The following is a 23,715-nucleotide window of genomic DNA, read 5'->3' as shown; positions in this document are numbered from 1 at the left end:
AAACAGGGCTTATGCAAAACACTATCCATATTAGGATACTCTGGCTTATTAAAGAGCCTACAAGACTTAATGTAGTAACATAATTACAACCCATAAGGTGTAATTAAACATTGTCCAATATGTGACTGAGGACAAAAACAAACAGAAACACTGCAACTCCTAAATGAACAAAATGAGTAGTCTGATACACAAATGATCAGGAATATTGTTCATATACCGCAATTGCTGAGTATTTGTGTCTTTCCTTCCTACTTCCTACTTAAATAGGTAAGGCACGATTATCTTTATAAATTCCAGCTTTTTGGGGAGATAGTCAATTCTTCTTTTCATCCAAAACATTTGCGGCTATACTGTATTGGCTGTTCTGAATACTGTAGCGCTAAAGTTCAAGCACTAGAAATAGAAATACAACATAAATTGTATAAATTAATAAAATGTACAAAACTCTTGTTTTGAAAAATGTGCATAATCTCCACAAAAGTAATTTAGTTAAGAGAAATGAGAGACTGATTAACATTAATGGCAAGGACGGCAGCAGCTTTATTAGCCTGCTTTCACTTTAACACCAAATGCACGGTTTACGTTAGACATAAACGACTGTTTACGAAGATACTCGCAAAGACAGGCATTTTAGCACATAAGTGTGTATTTGACCATTCAAGTGCAGTAAGATAAGTAATTATCACGCACTTTATGAGCAGCAGCTGTATGTGTGTGCGTTTCAGGTGTGTGCGCTGACTGAGCTCAGAACCCATCTCTTAGACAGCACGTGCACATATCCATTGAGCACTGTTTCGCTGCTTACTGCTGTGAGCAGTTGCAAATCACTTGTTCTTAAATCACAAGGCTTAAAAACCCATTGATTCTTGAGAGCACGTAATAATTGACATGACGGCGGCGCTAAAGTCCAACATCATCCATTGGCAATCCGTTGGTGAGATCGGCCTATTTTAGTGAACCTTATTTCGTAACACCTACACATTAACAGGAATTCATAAAATGTAAGAAGGGTTTATATGAGAAAGAAAATAAAAAAAACAGAGAGAAAAGTTTCTCAATGCCAACTGTATTACTCTGATATTCTTAACTCTTTTTCTCCTGTTCCCATATAGGTTGCAACGAGTTCAGATGACCCCAGGAGGACTCAAATCGTAAGTATAATCATCTTTTCTTTAATAATGTTTACATAAATTTAAGTATTAAAGGACACCTATTATGCAAAATCCACTTTTACATGGTGTTTGGACATAAGTGTGGTGGCAGTGTGTGAACACAATCAGCCTTCAATGATAAAAATCCACCCTCTTTCTTTTCATTAAACCAAAGCAGTCTCAATAGACATGCCGTTTTGATTCTCTGAGTCGTGTGACATCATACTGCTCAGGCCCCACCCACGGCCGCGGACTGACAGTCCTGCTTCACCATAGTTTCCACCCTCAGCGAGTTGTACGCTATCCGCCATTTTCTCCACACTCGAGCAGCTGTCGTGATAATGTCTCGTAAGCAATCTCGGTGTTCTGTTGTTGGATGTAAGAGTGAACCTAAGAGTCTTCATTTTCTCCCATAATCCGAGCCATTGAGGATAGTGCTGCACGATTAATCATATCGCAATCTCGATGTCAAGCCTATGCGATTATATGATGCAAAATGCTGCGATTTGATATGAAATAAATAAACTAGGGCTGTTAACGCAATTAACACAGCATCCGTTAATTTTTGTCACCCTTTAGTTAGCGTTGCATTATATGATCCCGCTCTTATTCATGCAAATGCTTTTAAACAATAACAAGTTTGCAGTAAAGCAAAGATGTCATTATTTAATTTTGTAAAATATATTATTTTGATTTGAAAACACAGTGCATTTAGTTGTTGTTGCATTATCACTAATCTGTGTTTGCATTTTCCTTGAGAACCAAGCAAGTTGACTCATGAAACCATTTGTTTATTATATCACAATCGCAATATTGACCTCAATAATCGCAATATGACATTTTCCCCAAATCGTGCAGCCCTAATTGAGGATGCAGTGAAATAGTTTTATTTGTGAAGGTTATGCACCGCAAAATATAACTAAATGTGTCTATATTTAATAATGTCTATATTTCACGCATATCATTTCACTCCAGACTACACTGCTGTTCAAAAGTTTTTGATCGGTAAGATTTTTAATGTTTTAAAAGAAGGCTCTTATGCTCACCAAGGCTGCATTTATAAAAAAAGAAATAAAAAAAAGCAGCAATATTGAGAAATAAGACAATTAAAAATAATTGTTTTCTATTTTTATATATTTTAAAATGTAATTTATTTCTGTGATACTCCAGTCTTCAGTGTCACATGATCTAATATGCAGATTTGATGCTCAAAAAACATTAATTATTATTATCAATATTGAAAACAGTTATGTAAAAATTTTCAGGATTCACTGATGAATGGAAAGTTAAAAAGAACAGCATTTATTTGAAATAGAATCTTTTGTAACATTATAAATGTCTTTACTGTAACTTTTGATCAATTTAATTCATCTTTGATGAATAAAAGTATTGATTTCTTTTATTTTTTTTTCACCAAAAAATTTATTAAAAATTCGTACTGATCCCAAACTTTTAAACGGTAGCCTAGTGTTTAATGTTACAAAAGCTTTCTATTTCAGATAAATGCTGTTCTTTTGATCTTTCTATTCATCAAAGAATCCTGAAATAAAAATGTAAATAACTGTTTCAACATTGATAATAATCAGAAATGTTTCTTGAGCATCAAAGCATCATATTAGAATGATTTCTGAAGGATCATGTGACACTGAAGACTGGAGTAATGATGCTGAAAATTCAGCTTTGATCACAGGAATAAATTACACTTAAATTACACTTAAATTTAAACAGCCGTTTTAACTTTTAACTGTACAATTAACTTCACAAAACTCATTAGTTAAATTTTGGCTATCATTCAGACGCGTTCCGCTACAGCAGGCTTGTAGTGGATAAAAGGAAGATGACAACATATGTTATAACTGTAATTAAACTAAACTATACCTGCTCTATCTCCATGCAGCATAAATTCTCTGGCTCTGTAGGCATTATTGTCCGACTCTGGTTCGAACTGAACACCGCTAGTACAGTTTCTGAAATTTTATTGTGTGAGTTCTGTTTTGTTGCCACCAGAACACAAGCTTTTGAAGCTCTGCCCTCTTCTTGAAAGGGGGTTGGGAGCAGCAGCTCATTTGCATTTAAAGGGACACACACAAAAATGGCTCGTTTTTGCTCACCCCAAAAAGTGCCAATTTTAACATGCTATAAAAATTATCTGTGGGGTATTTTGAGCTAAAACTTTGGTGCATTTGGTACATTAACAAATAAAATTGAGTTGAAATAATTGAGGAAAACATAAAAAAACAATATTTATGAGCAATATTTACTCTTTTTATTTATGAGTAATATTAACTTTTATAGTATGAATAATAGTAACTTTTAATTTTCTGTAAACCTTTGTAAAATACTCCACACAACCACAGGTAACTTTATACATGATGTAACGAGTTAGCTCAAATGGGAAATATTAATATTAACTCATAACTTGTAATGATTAATTATTAATATTTGGGTCAGTTCATTCGATTAACTTGATGTAGCTAAATTAATATTACAATCAATTAATCAGTTCGTCCAACGAACTCTTTTGATTAATTTATTCGAAGAAAAGTGTATCTTTCATGCCACCGAAAAATAATTATTTCTTAGCATGTACAGCGCTTAGAGCATTTATCAAGATCAAGATCGTAAAATAGACTTTGTTGCAAGCAGAGAATCAAAACCAAATACATATTGTGCACAAGTTTTATTAACTAAATCACAAACATAACTAAACTAAACAAACAAACATACATACATACATGCATGCATAGGTAAAATGGTGAGTGATATGGAACTGGAAGCAGGAAATGGAACTATGAAAAGAACCGTCAGCTTATCATTTTCAGAGCACCTCATTAAATTGATACTTGCATTGGTCTGTGCAGTGGACACAATTCTTGAAGTGGTTGAAAATTGAAGTTGTTGATGTGAGTGTCAAATGTTGAAGTTGCAATCGTTTTCTTCTCCGCTGGATGAAGAAGATATGATGAACTTGCATGGTTAGTTCGACTCTGTTCTCATGGCTGGAGTGCAGATTGTGGGCCGGAGAGGACACGCAGAGCAAATGGTGGGAGTTGCGATGGACTTCTTCTGCATTGAATGAAGACGTTGAACTCCTTAGGTTGTCCTTGATGCTGTTGTGGTTGAGAGAGTCCTCTCTCTCCTAAGTGAGCACATGGCTGTTGTGAGTCGAGGCCTGCTGCCCTGGGGCCTGCTGAGGCCACGCTGGACAGCACAGCATCCTGAACGTACCGAGAAGGCCAAGAGTTGATCGTTGCCCATTCAGTGATGGTAAGGTTGCGGTTTTTTTCTGAGTTGGATTGAAGAAAATACAGTCTGACTCCTTTGGGAGAGTGAAAGCATAGCAGGCGGTGGTCATGGCCTCCCCACAGACATAACCCCGCAGAAGCAGCAGTAGAGAGCCAGAAAAAGAGGAGAGGAGGGTAACTGTGAATTTGTCTCTAATAAAGCCTGAGAAAGACCCCACCTCTCCGGGTTTGCTTGACCAATGAGAAGGGTGGAATTTCCAAGCGGGAAAATTCCTCTGTGGTTGATTTATGAATCTTTGTTCTAAGCGTGCTCATTTGCATGTGCAGCTGGATTGGTTTCTGATGAAGAAACTAAGAAAGATTCTTGTAATACTACTATGTTGCGCAGCTATCGGCATATCATGTACACAATCATTTCGATCTTCAAAGTACCAATTTATAGAGACCAAACATGGTATAGGTGAGGTTACATTGACCGTTGGTTCTATCATAAAATACACAGTATCAAAAAAATAATAGAATTAAAAACATAGACAATAAATCTATGTTAATTAAATACAAGACTAAATCATTCACGCAATTTTCTGGGATGCATGTTCATTTATAGATCAGATTAATCGATAAATGATTGCAGGAAAGTTTGTTCTAAAGTCTGTAGGTCTTTCCCTGACCACATGACCACATTTTTCACAGCAATAAAGACATTTTATCTGATCATCGCCCCGGCAACTGAAACATTTCCTGCTCTCTTGTCTCTTTTTGGGGGGATGTTTCTGTTACGAACTGCTCCGAGACTCAAAGGTGAGATCCAAATGCAGCTTTTATTAAGAGGCAATCCAGACACGTAATCCAATAAACAGGCAATGGGTCAAAACACAGGTAGGCAGTCCAAACAAACAAACAAAACAAAACAAGACAGGCAGGGGTCAGAGGCAAGAGAACAGTCTACGGAACAGGCAAGAAATCCAAAAACCAAGAAACAGGAAACCAGGGAAAATGGTCAGAGATGCAGTGCAACAACATACAAAACTTCGCAGTGAGTGATGGGGTGAACCAGGCTTATATGGGGTGAACTAAACAAGAAGATGATATACAGGTGAATGTGATAATGAGTGCTGATGAGTCCAGGCAGAGAATGATGGGAGATGTAGTCTGTGAGTGAACATGAAAGTCTGGTGTGGAGTGCCCTCTGGTGGCTCTCATGGGCACTCCAGCTGGTGACCGTTACAGTTTCATTCTGGGCTTTGTGCCCAGGAGTGGGAGTGGGCTTTGAAACTTATGTTAACTGTAATTAAACAATGTGTCTGATTGTCTCAGTCGTTATATGACATTGGCCTTTATTGTCGATGAGTAGCCTACAGCAATACAGCATATTTTATATTGTTTTAACATGCATTTCCTACATTTAAACTCATATAACAAACATATTAGAAATAAAAACAAAATTTTTTGAAAGTAATTCAAGTGTAATCAACCGGGTCTGTTATCCCATTTCCACCGGATCAGCCCTGGTTCTCGTGCCTGAGATAGACTCGTGCCCTGCAGGTGAACTTTAGTCCGCTGTCCTGCGTTTCACTCATAGCCGAAAGATGCTGCGCTACTTTCAATAAACCTCCCAATAAACAAACAGTGCACAGTTCTGAGAACACTTTATCATCCAAAATAAATCTATTTATTATGTCTATTCTATTTATTAGGAAATAAAGTCGTGTGTTTTATGCAAGGCATCAGGCATTTCAATCACGCGAAAAGACAGACGTGACACTCTTTTAGGTGACTCACATTGCATCCCAGTATGTTGTTTTGCATTAAATAAAATGATTTAAAATCACAGTAATGATTTTATAGATAAAATAAAATATTCACACACCTGAATTTCAAATAGGAAATGGACCAATTCTGTGTCGCTGAGAAGAGAATAAGAGAACTGTTCTGCACTGGAGAGAATTCAAACACAGGCGCTCACTCAACCGCTGAGTTGTCGTCACGTCAGAGGGTGGGGGAGGGGTGCATTTGTTTTAATTTAGTGAACTTACACAATTTCTTAAGAGTGTGTTAAATATAGCCTATTATTAATATTGATTTGAATTAAGTAATATTTGTGGTTCTTGAAACAGATCAGTTTAATTCTCCATTCTCAAATATTTTTATAGAAATTTCACAAATAGATTAAATGTATTATACATAAATAATTGGTTAGTCAAATACTAAATTCTTTTAGTGAAAAAAACCCCTGAAATATAACTGTAAATTTGAGACAATTTACTGTTGGATTTTTTAGTCAATTATTTTGGTATGTTTAGCTCAAACCATCAAGTAAATGATATTCAGAGATTTTATTAAGTTAATAAAGTTAATTACTACTGTGATATTTACTAAGCTACTGAATAATTTTTAGAGTTCCGCCAATCTGCGCATTTGGATTGGCGGTATGGTTCTGTTCTGGACAAGAACTCCCTGTGCATCCATTTAGCCTAGCATGGATAAGAGCAGGGAGAGCAGCAATAACCCCCCTTAGGGTAAACCGAACAGAACCAATGTGAATGTATTGCAGATATCATTAATTCATTTTAATGTACATAATTAGAGAATTTTAGTTTGATTCAGGGGGAATCAGAATGCCAAATCCTGACTGAAGAGAGGAGGAGCTGGGAATGGAGGAGGGTAATGAGCTCCTGAGAAACGCGATAGCTGCTGATAATACTGAAGGAGCTTATATATTAGAGATGCACGGATGGGCTATTATTTCATCCGCAACCGCATCACAAAAATCATCATCCGTCCGCCATCCAGCCGCACCAACGTTTTTGACCAATTTTCAAAACCACACCCGCCCGCCATCCGTTGATTTGTGTATACATATATTTTTCATTTGATTGGTTCAACCGCCCGCCACCCGCCCGAATTTAATTAAAATATTATTTTTCATCACGTCATCCGCCCAATCCGCGGTTTATCCGCGGAGTCCGCGGCTGTAACCGCCAGCCGCGCATCTCTATTATATATGTATACAGTGATAGGCGTCGTATTCCTATAGGTAGACGTGGATCAGCTGAGAGTCAGCTGACGCGAGCTTGACTAAAGTGACCTGCCAGAACTGACTCTATGCTTGATTTCTGTCAGGACCACTATCGTCAAATACAATTGACATTTAGCACACAGTTTGGATTGGCAGTATGGTTCTGTTCTGGGCAAGAACTCCCTGTGCATCCATGCAGCCTAGCATGGATAGGAGCAGGGAGAGCAGCAATATCCCCCAAAAACAAAACCATATGGCCGATATCCCCCAAACACAACTGACAGCGAAAATCTGGATGCCTTTTTTATTTATTTATTATTATTTATATGCAGTTACCAGAGTGAGCTAAGGCAACAAGCATGTTGCCAATACCTGAAGCTTAAGCAAGAGCATGTTGCCAACAATACCGGAAAGCCTTAAGCAACAAGTATTTTGCCCTTACCCAGATAACCTAAACGAGTAAGTTTCCGAGACCCGCATGAGTAGGAGCCGAAATGCTAAAGCTGTAAACATGCATGATATGGCGTCAAGAATGAAGAAACTGAAAATTGACATATCAAAAGTAATCAGCTGCTTGCCTATAGTTTGTATATCCGCAGTCCAGTTCCTTTTGCGTAATGAATGCTACTGCCACCTGCTGGTATTGACAGTTATTCTTCTCATGTAGGAGCAGATGTGCTTACTTGTTGCTGTAGTCTTGAGGTAAACCTTCATCCGTGCAAATTGTCTTTTAATAATCTTGCTAAAAAAGAAAGAAAGATGGCTTCCCTTCTGGGATTTTGTTCTTTCTTTGTGTCAGTTGACCACTTGGGCAAAAACATCCTTAACTGTTCCCCTGCAACAGACAGCTGCTGTGAGCTAGAGATGAAAGATGGAGATTTCTTCTTCAAATATCCTCTTCATTTGGAAATACGTCACAATACTCAAGTAATGTTGGTGGAAACTTCCGGTCCACGCAAAATTAAGCAACATGTCACCAATAACAGCTGAATGGATTAAATGCAACAAGTGTGATGCTGATATTTAGATATATTTAGGCACGATAAGTAGATGGATGCATGGATTCCAAATCACTAGACAAGTTATATTTGTTGACATCTTCACTGTCAATGACATCATGTCCCTGTAATACTTGGTTGTAGGGCTGGGCGATTTAAATCGTGAGATTGTTATGCGCATCTCGTCAGTAAAGCAGGTTCCTTGATTAGTAGTAAATCGCCATCACCTGCTTTCAGATGAAGCGGCATTCACTACAAAGAGCCGTAGTTAACTGACAAGCTGAGCCATATCGCATTAAAATCGCGGATGTATCGCCAGCGATAATTAATGCGATATGGCTCAGCTTGTCAGTTAACTACGGCTCTTTGTAGTAAATGCCGCTTCATCTGAAAGCAGGTGATGGCGATTTACTACTAATCAAGGAACCTGCTTTACTGACGAGATGCGCATAACAATCTCACGATTTAAATCGCCCAGCCCTACAACCAAGTATTACAGGGACATGATGTCATTGACAGTGAAGATGTCAACAAATATAACTTGTCTAGTGATTTATTGCTAAAACTAGTGTAGTTTGGTAGGGAAAGCATACACCCTACAGCAATAGCTCAGACTAGTGGTAACAAAACTGATACAACAAGCATGTTGTATAATCACAGAACTATTGCTAAAACTAGTGTAATTTGGTAGCATGCACCCAGCAATAGCATGGACTAGCAGCGACAAAACTGATACAACAAGCATGTTGTATAACCATAGGACTAGTATTAAAACTAGTGTAGTTTGGCAGGAGAAGCATACACCCTGTAGCTCTGAGTCAGATGCAGTGCGCAGCTAAGCTATGAATACAGTGTGCTTCCTCATTCATGAACATGATTTCTGCTCCCGTCGTACTGATTCCTTTGGTTGTGGAGGTGAAGATGACAGTTCCCATGATTCCACACTCTTTCACAGGACCATCAAGCAACGATGTTGTTAGTGTTGAATAACAGACCTCTGCGGTAAGCGTACCTACTGTGCACAAGTATGTTACCGATAATATAGATAAGCTTTAGCCACAAGCATGTGCTAACTTAACACAGCATGTTGCTATAATCGGATAGAATAAAGAACGAGCATTTTTCCAATGCAACCAGATAAGACTAAAACAATGCTTGTTTACTACAGCGCGTTGCATAGGACAGTGTGCGCAATAATACTAGAAGACTAAGTAACAAGCATATATTCGATAACATTTGCACTAGCAACCACCAGTACAGTACTGATAGCAATGTTGCTGAAATGACAGCATATTGCTGATACCTGATAAGCTTAGCACAACACGTGACAATGACACCAGATATAGGCCTAAAACTCAGCCATGTTTCAAATAACGACTGGGTTAAATAACCTTAAAACAACCATGTTTCCAATAGCAACTAACAGCTTTTAGAGCAAGCAGTTTTCAATAGCAACTAGATAGCCTTTAGAACAAGCAGCGTTTTAATAACACAGAAGTCAGATAGCCTTTAAAACAAGCATGTTTCCAATAGCTACCAGATAGCCTTAAGCACAAGCATGTTTCCAATAGCAACCAGATAGCCTTAAGCACAATCATGTTTCCAATAGCAACCAGATAGCCTTTAGAGCAGGGTTTCTCAAACTCGGTCCTGGAGGGCCACTGTGCTGCACAGTTTAGCTCCAACCCTGATCAAACACACCTAGCTGTGAGTTTCTAGTGATCCTGAAGACATTGATTAGCTTGCTCAGGTGTGTTTGATCAGGGTTGGAGCTAAACTGTGCAGGACAGTGGCCCTCCAGGACTGAGTTTGAGAAACCCTGCTTTAGAGCAAGCATATTTCCAATACACTTTAGTTTTAAGAACGCTTTGTTCCCAAGAACTATAGATAGACCAAGCGTGTCCGATACCTGGCAGAATCAACGCTGAACTGACTCAACTGAATAGTGACTGTTTACTGTCTTTTTACATTTAGTCATTTAGCAGACGCTTTTGTCCAAAGCGACTTACAATTTAGGACTAAATTAAGCGAGTCATCGTGAAGAGGCAAAAACAATGCAAGAAGGCATTGTTCAGAGTAGCATAAGCCCGATAAGGGAGGATGAAAGGAATGTGACGCAGACTCAGACTGAGTAGGATCCATGTGCAGTTTTATTTAAAAAGATGCAAGCTCAGTGTACAAACAGGCGTGGGTCAAAATACCAGGGCGAACAACAATATCAGAGACAGAACAAACGTGGTCAAAACTGACAAAAGTTCAAGGCAGGCAGCAAACAACAGAAGTGAGAGTCCAGGTGAAACAGAGATCAAGGGCAGGCAGAGAAGAGTCGTAAACGGTAATCCAAGGCAGGGTCCAAACACAGGCAGAAGATACAATGACAAGATAATGCTCAGAAATGCAGCCGGGGCAAACAAGACTTCGCAAATTGTGCATGAACAGGCAGGGTTTAAATAGTCTGGTGATGATGATCAGGTGTGCAGTAATCAGTCCCAGTATGTGGCTTCTTGGGAAATGTAGTTCACAGCCAACGCTAATATTCAGGAGAGTGAGACCTCCGGTGGCCGACAGAGGATTCTTCACTGGCGTTTGTGACAAGGAAAAGGAAAGATTTTTTTTTATGAGGTTAAGTGCTCACGGAAGAGATGGGTTTTCAGTTGTCTTTTGAATGTTGAATTTTGAATTCTGCATTCCGGATGAGGGTGGGGAGAGCATTCCACCAGCATGGAACCGTGAATGAGAATGTTCTGGAAAGTGATTTTGTGGCTCTCTGTGATGTAACCACGAGCCGTCGCTCGTTGACCGATCGCAGGCTTCTGGTAGGGATGTAGACTCGTAGGAGTGAGTGAAAGTAGAAGGGAGCTGAGCCTGTGATAGATCTGTTTTTAGAGCTGTGCCACAGCAGAAATGATTCTGTTTGCACCATGAACTGTACTTTCTAACTATCACAACAAGCTGCTTGAATCTGTGCTGCATAGTGCTAAAAGCACAGCATGTGCAATGCAAGCAGTTGCCAAAGACAACAGATAAGTAACGCACATAGCCAATATGATCGCATAAGCCTAGCAAGAGCATTTTAATGAAAACGACTAGATAAGCCCAAGCAACATGCATGTTGCCAATACCCTGAAAGCTTTAGCTATGAGCATTAACTCTTAGGGGGTCGACAAACGTGCCGGTGCGGTGTGCCGGATTTTCTTCACATTCTCCGTCTCCATGAACTTTTTTTTTCTTGAGCACGTCTATAAACTGAAACAAAACTCAGCGAATACTTGTCACACATATATGAGCAATATATCTTTATAAACATTTAATTGTGTACTTTTAAATGATCTAATTCAAAACAAAAACAAAAGTTCTCTGTTTAAGTAATTTGTATGAAACCAAAAAGATGTCCAATTTCTCAAGCGAGAACTTATTAGCTCTAATGTGACCACACCCACGTGCGCAAAACAGATTTACAAGCAAATCGCTAGGGCTGAATGGAATGGAATGATTAATTGCATTTGCAATAATATCGCGATATGATGAAATGCGATTTTTTTTAACCGCAAAGCTGCGATTACAGTCTGGTCACGTGACACGCGAGAGTAAACCAGTCTGTATTGCAGATGAAGCATCAACTTGGCACGCTACGCATGCCTGGCTACAGGAAATAACAGTTTATGTTTAATTTATGTGATATTGTGTTATAGATTCTCTCCAATGATTCTGTATAAAGTAAGATAATTTCAGATTTATGTCTGAGCTTAGTTTTATACGTGATGACACGTGTGCTTTATAAACAACCGTGTTCTGCTTGCTTCTAATTCCTCTGTCTCACACACACACGACACCACTCGAACCTTACGAGAAATAATCTTTAATAAAGTACGGAAAAGTTGAAGCGAATTACAAGGACATTCACGGGCTTCACTGCACAAGATACAAGATATGAGAGACGCGCGGTCTGCGTGATGTTACTTTTGTAGTGCGCGGTCTCGCCCGACGGTATTTTACTTACAAATGTTCTACGAATATGTCTTGGAATGCATTTGGCTTATATATTAAAAATATGAAAATCACAGACAGAAGCTGCTTTCAATTTCAAATACTCACGCGCGCTTTGCGAAGAGCGTTTGAGCATGCGGCTGTGAGCGACTCCGTCTGCGTGGTTAAATGTACTTGCATCTCAAAATGCTTTTATGACGCTAAATTAATGTGACAGTCAGTTATATCTTACGTTATTAAACAGACAGGACAAACCATATATTATAATTTCAAAAGAGATGAAAACGTTCAGACAGCCTACTCTTAAATTCTGAAAGCACTCTGTTTATCGCTTGTAATATTTGTTATTTGTTTTGAAGCTATATCTGTTAAAATTATTAACATGTAATTGTAATTGTAATTTTAAGTTTCATTAATAAGATAAAATAAAGAAAAAAATTTGATCGGCTCATGAGGTGCCTAAAGATTCCCTTCCCTATTTTACAATGATTTATTGTTTGTTTTTGTTGAATAATAGAAAAGATAAAGAGCTTAAAAAATAATCGCATATTAAATCGCAATCGCAATATTGGTAAAACTAAATCGCAATTAAATTATTTTCCAAAATCGTTCAGCCCTACAAATCGCCCACGTGAAGGAAAGCGAACCTGTAAACGCCCTCATTACTTCAAAAAATGTCATACATTTTAGTCTGGCAACAGTTCAACTAATAGGTTTCAGTTTGAAGTTTATGCAACAATAACATGTTAACTAATATAAGTGAGAATAAATTCCTTACCTCAGCTCGATCAATCACGTTCTTCTTATGAGGTAAATTCAAAGTAAACTCACAGCGTGTCTTCTATGAACTCTATGAAAAGCAGGGGAATGATGAAGTTTGATGCTTTGTTTTGACGTGATGGGGTGTTTACAGGTTTATATGTGAATCGTGCAGTGCGTGGGTGTGGTGACATTACGGATAATGAGCAGACCCTTGAGAAACCGTTCCTCTTGTTGGTTTCATACGGATTACATAAACAGAGAATATTTGTTTTTGATTCGCATTACTTCATTAAAAAGTTGACACTTCAAGCTTTCTAAAGACATCTCTTTATTTCACAGTAGTGCACTTTATTCTCCCTATAAGCCAAAACTTAACCTCTAGGGGTCGGCCGTCGCGCCTGCGTGACCACCTCACTTTTTTTCTTATCAGAGCAAAAGAGACTCAGAATACTCTTTTGATTTTGGTCATAGAGATAAGTGTTATACATTATTCGAAATCGTTAAGTGTCTACTTTTATTTGTGTACATTCACAATAAAAACTAAATGTTGTGCTTTTCGCAAAATAAACAAACAAAAATTATGCGCATTCTGCCGTCTCTCTGTCAGTGAAGTCCATTCTGAAAATCGTCAGAAAATGTACTGTAACTCAGCAAATACCTGCCACACAGACATAAGAGATATGCACTAAAATCACACAGCTCTGGTAGACACCTGGTAGAATTGCCAGACTGGAGAATGTGGTGAATGTGGTGATCAATGTGTTTATCTGTTTACAGAGAGATGAAACTGGCCGAAACCCAAAGCTTGGACCAAAAACTGATGCAGTTCAACAGCTACAGCTCAACAAATTCTACCATAGAATAGATCTGACAAAAAGGCATCAAAATAAAATGAGAACAGCAGACATTCTTACAATTACTAAGTCTTCACTTCAGTCTCTAGAGCCACAGGAAGAGAATGAACTAGTTAACTCATTCCTACAAAAGTTGCTGAACATGGACTACAGAGCAAGATACACAGTCATAAAACACAGAAAGAAAGAAAGTGACAAAAAAACAGCTGTCACCAAGAAAGAAAGAGAGAAAAAGGGAGCAAACTACAACCCTGATATTCACCCAATGGATGTTCAGATGGCCGTGTTTCATTGTGCCGATGGTCTCCTGAAGCAGCTGATGGTGACTAAACTCTCACAGTGTCAGTATTCACTGCCTCTGCTTGTTCCTGATCCATTCACACAACAGATTGAGTTTCCTCTCTGGACATTCAGACAAATCAACAAGAGCTGGAAGAAGAAAGACTCCAATAATAAAATCATCAGTCAAACTCAACCGGTCTACAAGGCTGAGACTCCAATGGTGGCTTTCTTCAGGTTTGGTTCAGTGTCTTCATCTAAGTCTCAGCTGATAAACGGCCTCATCAATGAGAAACACCACACGTTTTTCCACAGGAACTGCTCAGGCAGCAGCAGAACCAGATTACTGATGGACGGAGTGGTGGAGATCGCCTGGTACTGCCCTTCTGGGAAAAAGACTGATGCATTTGATGACTGTGTTGCCTTCTGTAATCTTCACGGTGATGCAGCAACCAATAAGAAACAATATGAGATTCTGACCAACATGGCTTCAGTAAACGTCCTCTTCTTACCTGATTTCGGACAGAAGAACCAGAACCAGGGTTTGGTGAGATCACTCTTCAAATCTCCTCAACCTCTCATTTGTCTGCTCACTGACAATCACTGTGATAAAACTGAACTGGGGGATAAAAAAATCATATTAGGTCTTTTAAACAAAAATATTTTGGATTTATCCAAGCAAATTGAAAATACTATCAGAGAAGGTTTGACTGAGCAGAAAAAGACCTTCAAACTTGAAGATGTGGCCAAACACACAGGAATCAGAGTAGATGAGGAGGATCCAGAGTGCCGGAGAGGGAAAGAGGCAGCGATTCATATCATGGGATTACTGAGAGGAACGGATCCATCAACAGTGAAAGAAACAAACCTGCCCTGTCAGGGGAAACTGTGGCATGACTGGTGTAAAATCAACAAAGAACTGCATCATCTCCAAGGAGAAAATCCAGAGGAAGATAAAAGTACCAAACTCAAGAACATGAGAGAAATAAGAGAAAAGCAGATGGAACAAGGACCGGGTGAGTTTATGAGGACATTTATCGAAACAATGAAATCACAGAGAGAGAATGAAAAAACCTATTTCCTCAGATGTATGATGAACATGTTGGATGACTTTACTTCAGAGAAGCTCTATGATCTACATAAGGAGTATGATGTGAAATGGCATGAAGTCTCAGCACTGAAAAATATGTCTGATAGTCTAGATCAATTGCAGACTGAACAAAAAAAACTAGAAAACATATCAGAGCAAATCAATAGGACAGGTTTAGGCTTGGAGCACATCCTGAGAGAGTTTGGTCAGATCTATGAATCGTGGTCGTTTGTGAAGAAGAACAAGACAGACAATCTGCAGTTTGACTTCTGTTCTCTGTCAAGTCTTGCAGCAGAGATGATGATCTCTGGATTTCCAATGGAGCTGATGGATGGAGATGCTGCTCATATTCCTCTCTCCTGGGTCTCTGCTGTTCTAGATGAACTCGTTAACAAACTGGGAGACCAGAAAGTCTTTGTACTGTCAGTTCTAGGGATTCAGAGCTCTGGGAAATCCACCATGCTGAATGCCATGTTTGGACTGCAGTTTGCTGTCAGTGCTGGAAGATGCACCAGAGGAGCTTTCATGCAGCTGGTCAAAATATCAGAGGAGATGAAAACTGAGCTGAAGTTTGACTATATTCTGGTTGTTGACACTGAAGGACTTCGTGCACCAGAACTGGCTGGAAGGTCAACAACACATCGTGACAATGAAATGGCCACATTTGTTGTTGGTCTTGGAAATATGACCCTGATCAACATCTTTGGGGAAAACCCATCTGAGATGCAGGACATTCTTCAGATTGTTGTTCAGGCCTTCATGAGGATGAAGAAGGTCAGACTGACTCCCAGCTGCATATTTGTGCATCAGAATGTCTCAGATATCACAGCTGGAGAGAAAAATATGGAGGGAAGGAGACGACTGCAGGAGAAACTGGATGATATGACAAAACTCGCTGCTAAAGAGGAAGTCTGTGATGCAGAAGGATTCAGTGATGTGATTGCGTTTGATGTACAGAATGATGTGAAGTATTTTGTTCAGCTCTGGGAGGGCAGCCCACCCATGGCTCCACCAAACCCAAACTACTGCGAGAACATTCAAGAACTGAAGCAAACTATTCTTACACACGCTTCAAAATCAGATGGCATAATGCTGACGCACCTAAGAGACCGTATTCAAGATCTGTGGGAGGCTTTGCTTAATGAACAATTTGTGTTCAGCTTCAAAAATTCCATGGAAATCGCAACATACAAGAAACTAGAGACTGAATACAGCAAGTGGACCTGGAGCCTTCGGAGTGCCATACTGGACATTGAAAACAAGCTTCACAACAAAATAGAAAATGAAGCAATTCATAACATTGAAGAATTTTATCTTGAAAGAGAACTGAATGCAAAAAGTAAAGAAGTGATAAAGGCCATGTCTACTTTCTTTGAGAAAGACAGAGATGCAGCTGTACTGAAAAAGTGGAAAGGTTCATTTGAGATAAAATTCAAAGAGCTTCGAGAAAACATTGTGAGAGAAACTAAGTGGAAATTAAATGGGGTTCTTCAGCAGCGTCACCTGAAGAAAAAGATGGATGCTGAGAGGACACATCATGAAAACACACTCTTTGAAAAGAGCAAAGAACTTGCCTTAAAATTTAAAGATCAATCAAAAGATGAAAATGTCATGAAAACGCACTTTGGTTCCTTTTGGAAACAACAGATGGCTGAGCTCAGTGACACTCCTTCAGTCAAAGATATCAACATATTTAGAGATGTGAAAACACTTCTCTGTGAGTTCAATGAAAGTCTCCCTTTAGACCGTGCACAAGAAAGTATTGAGCACAAAGATATGATCTCTTTGCCAAGCTATTCAGAATATGTACATTTGAAGAAATCCAGTGGACATACAGCACCTTTGAAAAATATGCTCAAACGAGGTAAAGAGATGATTGGTCTTGCTTTATCTGTGGAAGATGAAGTCCAGATAAGATCCTTCATCGCAGACATTGCTGAACACACAGATACAATTATTCAGTCATTTAACATTGCAAAGATGGGCTACAATATTAGCTACATTCAACAACTCGTTGATTACATTAAGGCAAAATTAATGCAGCATCAGGAAGGGCCAAAAGTGAAATATGTGTTCAAGAAAGAATTTTTCGTGGATCTTGTACTTTTCATATGTCACAGAGCAAACAAGACATTCACTGAGCAACATCAAATGTTCAGGGAAGCCAATGATCCTAATTTTTATTCTGAGAGGAAGAGTCAAGAGTATTACAGCATTTTCCAGAAATACTGTCAAGGAGCATCATCAGCTGCTGTTTTTGGTGAATTTGTTTGTAATAAACTTAAAGAGCCCATTCAGCAGACGGTCTACAAAAAAACTGCCAAAGCTTTAGCAGATGAAATGAGGACAAACTGTGAATCACTAAATGGGAACCGATCAAAATTGGAGAAAGACATCTTGAGGACTCTGGCAGAAAAAAATAATTTTAGAGCATGCATGACTTACATTAACAATCCCAGAGAACACTTCAAGAATTTCATCAGAGATGAAGTCAGTCAGTACATCACTGAAAGATTTAAAGATAGTGTTCGACCCAAGATGGAAAACAGCATTAAACTGCTGGAGCAGAAGATCACAAACGCAGCACATCAATCCACCAAACATGTTAAAGAAAACAATGGAGATGCTCATCTGTGGTTGTGTCATTTCACAGAACAACTCTCTGATGAGCTGGTATTGTCTCTAAAAGACCTCATTGGAGTGAATCATGATGATGTTGAAGTCAGCTTCCTAGAAGAAGTGATAATGAAAGAACTTCCTTCTATAATGTCTGACATACACAGTAAATTCAGCACAGAAACCTTTCCAGTAAAGCTGGAACACACAGACAGACCAGATGAGCTTCTGATCAATCACCTCTGTCAGTGCTGTTGGGTTCAGTGTCCTTTCTGTGGAGCGATCTGCACAAACACAATAGAAGGCCATCCTGGAGATCACAGTGTTCCTTTCCATCGTAATAATGGACTGAATGGGTGGAGTTACAGAGGAACAAAAAACCTATGTATCGAAGTCTGCACATCAGATGTAGCCAGTGATCAATCTTTCTATCCAAATAACTCAGATGATGATACAGTCCTCTTCAAGGAATACAGAAAAGGAGGTCCTAAATATGCGTCATGGAGTATCACCCCGGATCTCTCTGAGCTGCCGTACTGGAAGTGGTTTGTGTGCAGATTCCAAAAAAAATTGGAAAATCACTATAAAAAAACCTTTAAGATTCCAGCTGGATGGAGAAGATACTCTCAAGAAGAAGCTATTAAGAGTCTGGATAAATACATTTAATGAAGCAATTAACAAGGACTCTTGATACACAATACACAGCTGAAATGAGATTATGTCCCGTACCTAAGTGAGTGTGGCATATACAAAACTACATATAGCACACTGAAACTGAAAGTTCACATAAGATAATATTTTTTTTAAAGAAAGATATAATCAAAATGTTCTTCATAGCAGTAACTGATCTATACTTAAAGGGATATTTCACCGCAGAGAAAGATGAATATGTATTTAAATTGGGTCATTTATGTAGTAGAATTTATGTAGTAGAAATGTGAAATTATTTTAGAAGTTGGTGCCTTCTAGACTGAGAAAAGCCAGAAAAGGTATTTGGCTCATGTGGATGAAAGACAACAACTCCCAGAATGCACTTGCTTCGCTCCCCATTCGAGGACACTCCCAAGCCACGCCTACCGGTTACAGAGGGCCGTATCGGAAGAAATGATACAACTAGGCTACTAGTCGACTCGAAACTGAAAAGACGCTGTTTTATCGTGAGATCCCCCTATGGGCGGGTTGAAGACATGCGGAACGAGCTCCTCCTACTGGCTGTAGTCTCTCGCCTCTGGACAAACAAGCCTCCAATGATCATGATGCTAAATGATGATTTTTGTGTCATCAGAGGTTTTTATCCAGACACACAATACAGAAATCTCTCGTCTCAGGGGGACATGAGGGAGGGAAGCACGGGCATTCGAAAATACTACCGGGTTTCTACTGATACAAAGCTTAATGCTGATCGGTGAAGTATCCCTTTAAAGACAGATGATATTTAAAGAATATACCAAATATGTACATTTTATTTCATTAATTTACTTTAACACTAGTTTGTCTCCTGTGGATGTATTGCAATATGTATTGTACTGATCTACAAATGCCATTTATTCAGAGACACACAGCTATAAGAAAATGCATTTCACTATATTAACATGACCAAAAGCATGCAAAGTTCAAAATTATACATCATTGTTTGAATAAAACTTACTCTCCAATCTCAGTTAAGTATAAAAGTACTGGCTTTGCATTCCACATACTATACCATTTCTCCCCTTCCTGCTCCTCATCTATGGAGACATCCTCGGCTGGTGATCCTTAAACATTATTTATCAGTTTGCTAATGATATTCTTTATACTAATGTATTCTTGGTGTTTGGTATGTATATATACTCAGCTGAACAATAAACCTCTAAAAAAGCTTGAACATGGACACTGTCTTCTGTGTGTTTCTTCCTGAAACAGACTGAGAATATTTGGGGCGCTGAGAAATAACCTCACAATCATCAAGAGAAGTTCATTCTGTGGTTCACAGCAGATTACATTCAAACCAACCAGATTTAACATGAACTGAACCCCAGCCTAATTTTTTAAGTGGACTTGATGGTGAGCACTGGGTTTGGAAGAATGCATTCACTCCAAATAAACCGAATCAGACTGATTTCTGCTCCAATGCTCTGGTGTGAAAGCACCTGTTGTAAGAAATATTTGCCTAGTTTAAACTATAAGTACAAATTTTTGGATAGATTTAAGCAGGACACAATATTGCTTTGTATTTGATAAGCAAATACTAGGGGAGCGCGGGGCACAACCTAACGCGGGGTTAGTTGTAACAACACGCTTGTTTTAAATACTTCCGCACAAGCTTGGATGACGGAACTTTGTTTATTTACTAGTTGCCATATCAACACTATATAGAAAAAAAAATCCGCCAAAATTATTTTTTTTTTGGAAGATATCCATAGACATTTATTAAACCATAGCAAAAGTAAATTTCTTACTTGAGTTAATTTTTCATCTCTATTTTTTGTGTTTATTTAAAATAAGACAAATCTGATATTATTTTAATCTCCAAGATGTTATTTGACAGTTGAGATAGTTCTTTAATGCTTCGCTAACTAGCAGAAGACACTAGCAGGGTTTAAATCCCAGTTGTGCAGGCGGGGGCATGTTGTAACCCTGCTTTACAATGTGCCCCTATTAGAAATTTGCTATTATATTCTATACTTTTATTAATTTTATTGAGAAAACGTGAGAAAAAGGTGAATAAAGACTGAGAGTCAATGTTCAGAAATTACTAATTATTTATTTGTTTTGAACTATGTTGTATAGCTGTGTTTTCATGTGTTCGTAGTCAAAACTCAAAAATGAGTTTCTATTTAATTATTAAAAATTGCCATTATTTTATATGAAAAAGTTTTTTAATTGTATTTTATTTAGAAAATATTTTAGTTTGTTTTGTATATTTTTTTATTAGATCAGATAACATTTTAAGCTGCCATATGATCATGTTACAATGTACCCAACCTATGGGGCATGTTGTCACATTTCACTTCCATTCTTTCGGGGTATATCAAGAAAAAAGTATATACTGTATTAATAAAACAAAAACACATAATTGTACTAGACATGTGGGAAATTAATGTGGGAAAAAAAAAACTCTGAACCATAAGTAGATTTACACAAACTGAGAAAGTCAAAAAGCGTTACTTTGTGCCCCGCTCTCCCCTATATATAAACAAATGCTTGAATGCAATTTGCTTGGTTTGGAAAGTATGTGCAAAGCTTACTATGTTTATAATGCACGATATGGTTAAAATATGTATGATGTAGAATATAAAGAAATAAGTTAAAAAAAATTAGTTAAAAAAAAAAAAATATATATATATATATATATATATATATAGTTAAAAGATTCTCCAATACTGCTGGTTTGAGCTGGTATATTTAGCTTCATGCTTAATTATTTTTAATTTTTTTTCATTGCATTACATTTTTTTTTTTTACATGAACTGCTTATTATAAAATAATTGTTTGACTGACTGTTATAACTGCCTCCTTTTAGACATTCCTGAAAAACTCTTTATTCTGTAGATTTGACTGTCTTTCTACTTAAATAACAATAGGGTTAAAGTTATATAATAAAAGGACACACTGCAAAACAATTCATATTTATTTGTAAAGCCCTTCACAATACACATCATTTCAAAGCAGCTTTACAGAAAATGCATGTGTCTAAATTACAATTTAGAATGATCTGTTATCAGAGGTTATGTATTTCAGAAATACGGCAAAAACAATGAGCTCATTGAAGTAATGAATACATGTTGTTTACAAATGATTCATAAATAGAATTTTTTTGCAGTGGTGTATGTTGATTCAGAGTTTGCGTCATCTTTAGGAGTTGAAATCATCTCTTCACAGGTGATGGGGCATCTAAAGTCTTTATAAGAGTCTAGATCTAAACTGGAGCTGGTGTCTGGGCATCCCTGAGGTAGAAACAGTAAAACACATGGAAAACAATCAGTGTAGATGCTGTTCATATCATTTCAGGCAAAAGATAATCATGTGCATTTGATCTGATAACTAATAAGGTTATGAGGTGTTTTATGTGAATGCTTGGCTGAAGAGATGCGTCTTTAATCTAGATTTAAACCGGGACAGTGAGTCTTGAGTCCTGAACATTATCAGGAAAGCTATTCCAGAGTTTAGGAGTCAAATGTGAAAACGCTCTCCCTCCTTTAGTGGACTTAGATATTCTAGGTACTACCAGAAGCCCAGAGTTTTGTGATCTTAAAGAGCGTGATGGATTGTAAGGTGATCGAAGATTGGTTAAATACACGAGATAAACTGTTTTGGGCCTTATAGGTCAGGAGAAATAATTTGTAATTGATATGGAATTTAATATGTAACCAGTGTTGAGATAAAACCAGTGTTATATGATTATATTTTCTTGACCTAGTAAGAACTCTAGCAGCTGCATTTTGGACTAATTTTAGCTTGTTTATTGAGGATTAAGGACAACCAGTTAACCCAGATAGCAAGAAATCATTGAAACAATGTTGAATCAATGTTAATGCGTCAATGCTTCGAATTAACATTAGAAAGTGATGTTGTTTCAAAATCAATTTTGCAATCATAAATAATGCTGAAACGATGAAATTTCAAGAAAAACAACATAAATGCTAATGTCATTATGACTGATTCTACATTACTGCTGTTGAATCAACATTGAAATTAACCCAAATAATCATTGGTAATGTTGTCAATCAATGTTACAATGTTGAAATACTGAAAATACAACTGAAATGTAAATGTCTACAAAAAACAATGTTGCCACCTGATGTACCAAGTTAATTTTGAAACAACATTAATATTTCTGCTACACTTCAGTGGTACGTCAACAAATTCCTGACCATTTCAAAGTTGGGGGAAACTTTTTACAATATAAATGACTTTCCTGCAATTGAGTCAATTTATTTTAATTATCAGTTTATCAAATCAAATCAAATCAAATCAAGTATATTTGTATAGCGCTTTTCACAATACAGATTGTATCAAAGCAGCTTCACAGTATTAAAGTAAAATAATACAACAAAGTTTGTTTCTAGTGGAATTTATTGATTGATAGAATAAAATTAAATATCCCCAAAATATCCCCAACTGAGCAAGCCAAAGGCAACAGTGGCAAGGAACCGAAAAAACTCCATCAAGCGGCCTAATGGTGTCCTAAAACTCCATCAGGTGACCTAATGGAGAAAAAAAAACCTTGGGAGAACCCAGGCTCAGTCGGGGGCCAGTTCTCCTCTGGCATTTATGAACTAGAGGCCGGATTGTAGTTTGAAACTGTGAGATTAACAATATTATATGAATGCCTGGCTGAAAAGATGCGTCTTTAATCTAGTTTTAAACTGGGAGAGTGAGTCCGAGCAACGAACAGTATCAGGAAGGCTATTCCAGAGTTTTGGAGCCAAATGTGAAAATGCTCTCCCTCCTTTGGTGGTTCTGGATATCCTAGGTTTGACCAAAAGCCTTGAATTTATTGATCTTAAAGAGCGCAATGGATTATTGGGTGATAGAAGATCCGCTAAATAGACTGGAGCTAAGCCGTTTAGGGCTTTATAAGTCAGTAGCAATACCTTATAATTAATACGGAACTTTATAGGTAGCCAATGTAGTGATGATAAAATCGGTGTTATATGATCATATTTTCTTGATCTAGTAAGAACTCTAGTGGCTGCATTTTGGACTAACTGTAGCTTGTTTATTGAGGATGC

General features: G+C 37.8%; 1 protein-coding gene across 2 annotated transcripts in view; it reads left to right on the top strand.

Moving 5' to 3' along the window:
- LOC311302137 (interferon-induced very large GTPase 1-like) overlaps positions 1-19,864 on the top strand; it is a 35,901-nt gene extending 16,037 nt beyond the window's left edge. For both annotated transcript variants that reach the window (XM_084427772.1, XM_084427771.1), the window contains exons 6-7: positions 1,113-1,151; positions 13,940-19,864. In XM_084427772.1, coding sequence (XP_084283898.1) covers positions 1,113-1,151; positions 13,940-18,667 — 4,767 coding nt within the window. In that variant the 3' untranslated portion in view covers positions 18,668-19,864. The remainder of the gene's footprint in view (positions 1-1,112; positions 1,152-13,939) is intronic.
- The last annotated feature ends 3,851 nt before the right edge of the window (positions 19,865-23,715 follow it).

This window comes from Rutilus rutilus, assembly GCF_951802725.1.
Source record: "Rutilus rutilus genome assembly, chromosome: 13".
In the NCBI taxonomy this organism is placed as follows: Eukaryota; Metazoa; Chordata; class Actinopteri; order Cypriniformes; family Leuciscidae; genus Rutilus; species Rutilus rutilus.
This window is presented reverse-complemented; position numbering and strand designations above follow the sequence as displayed.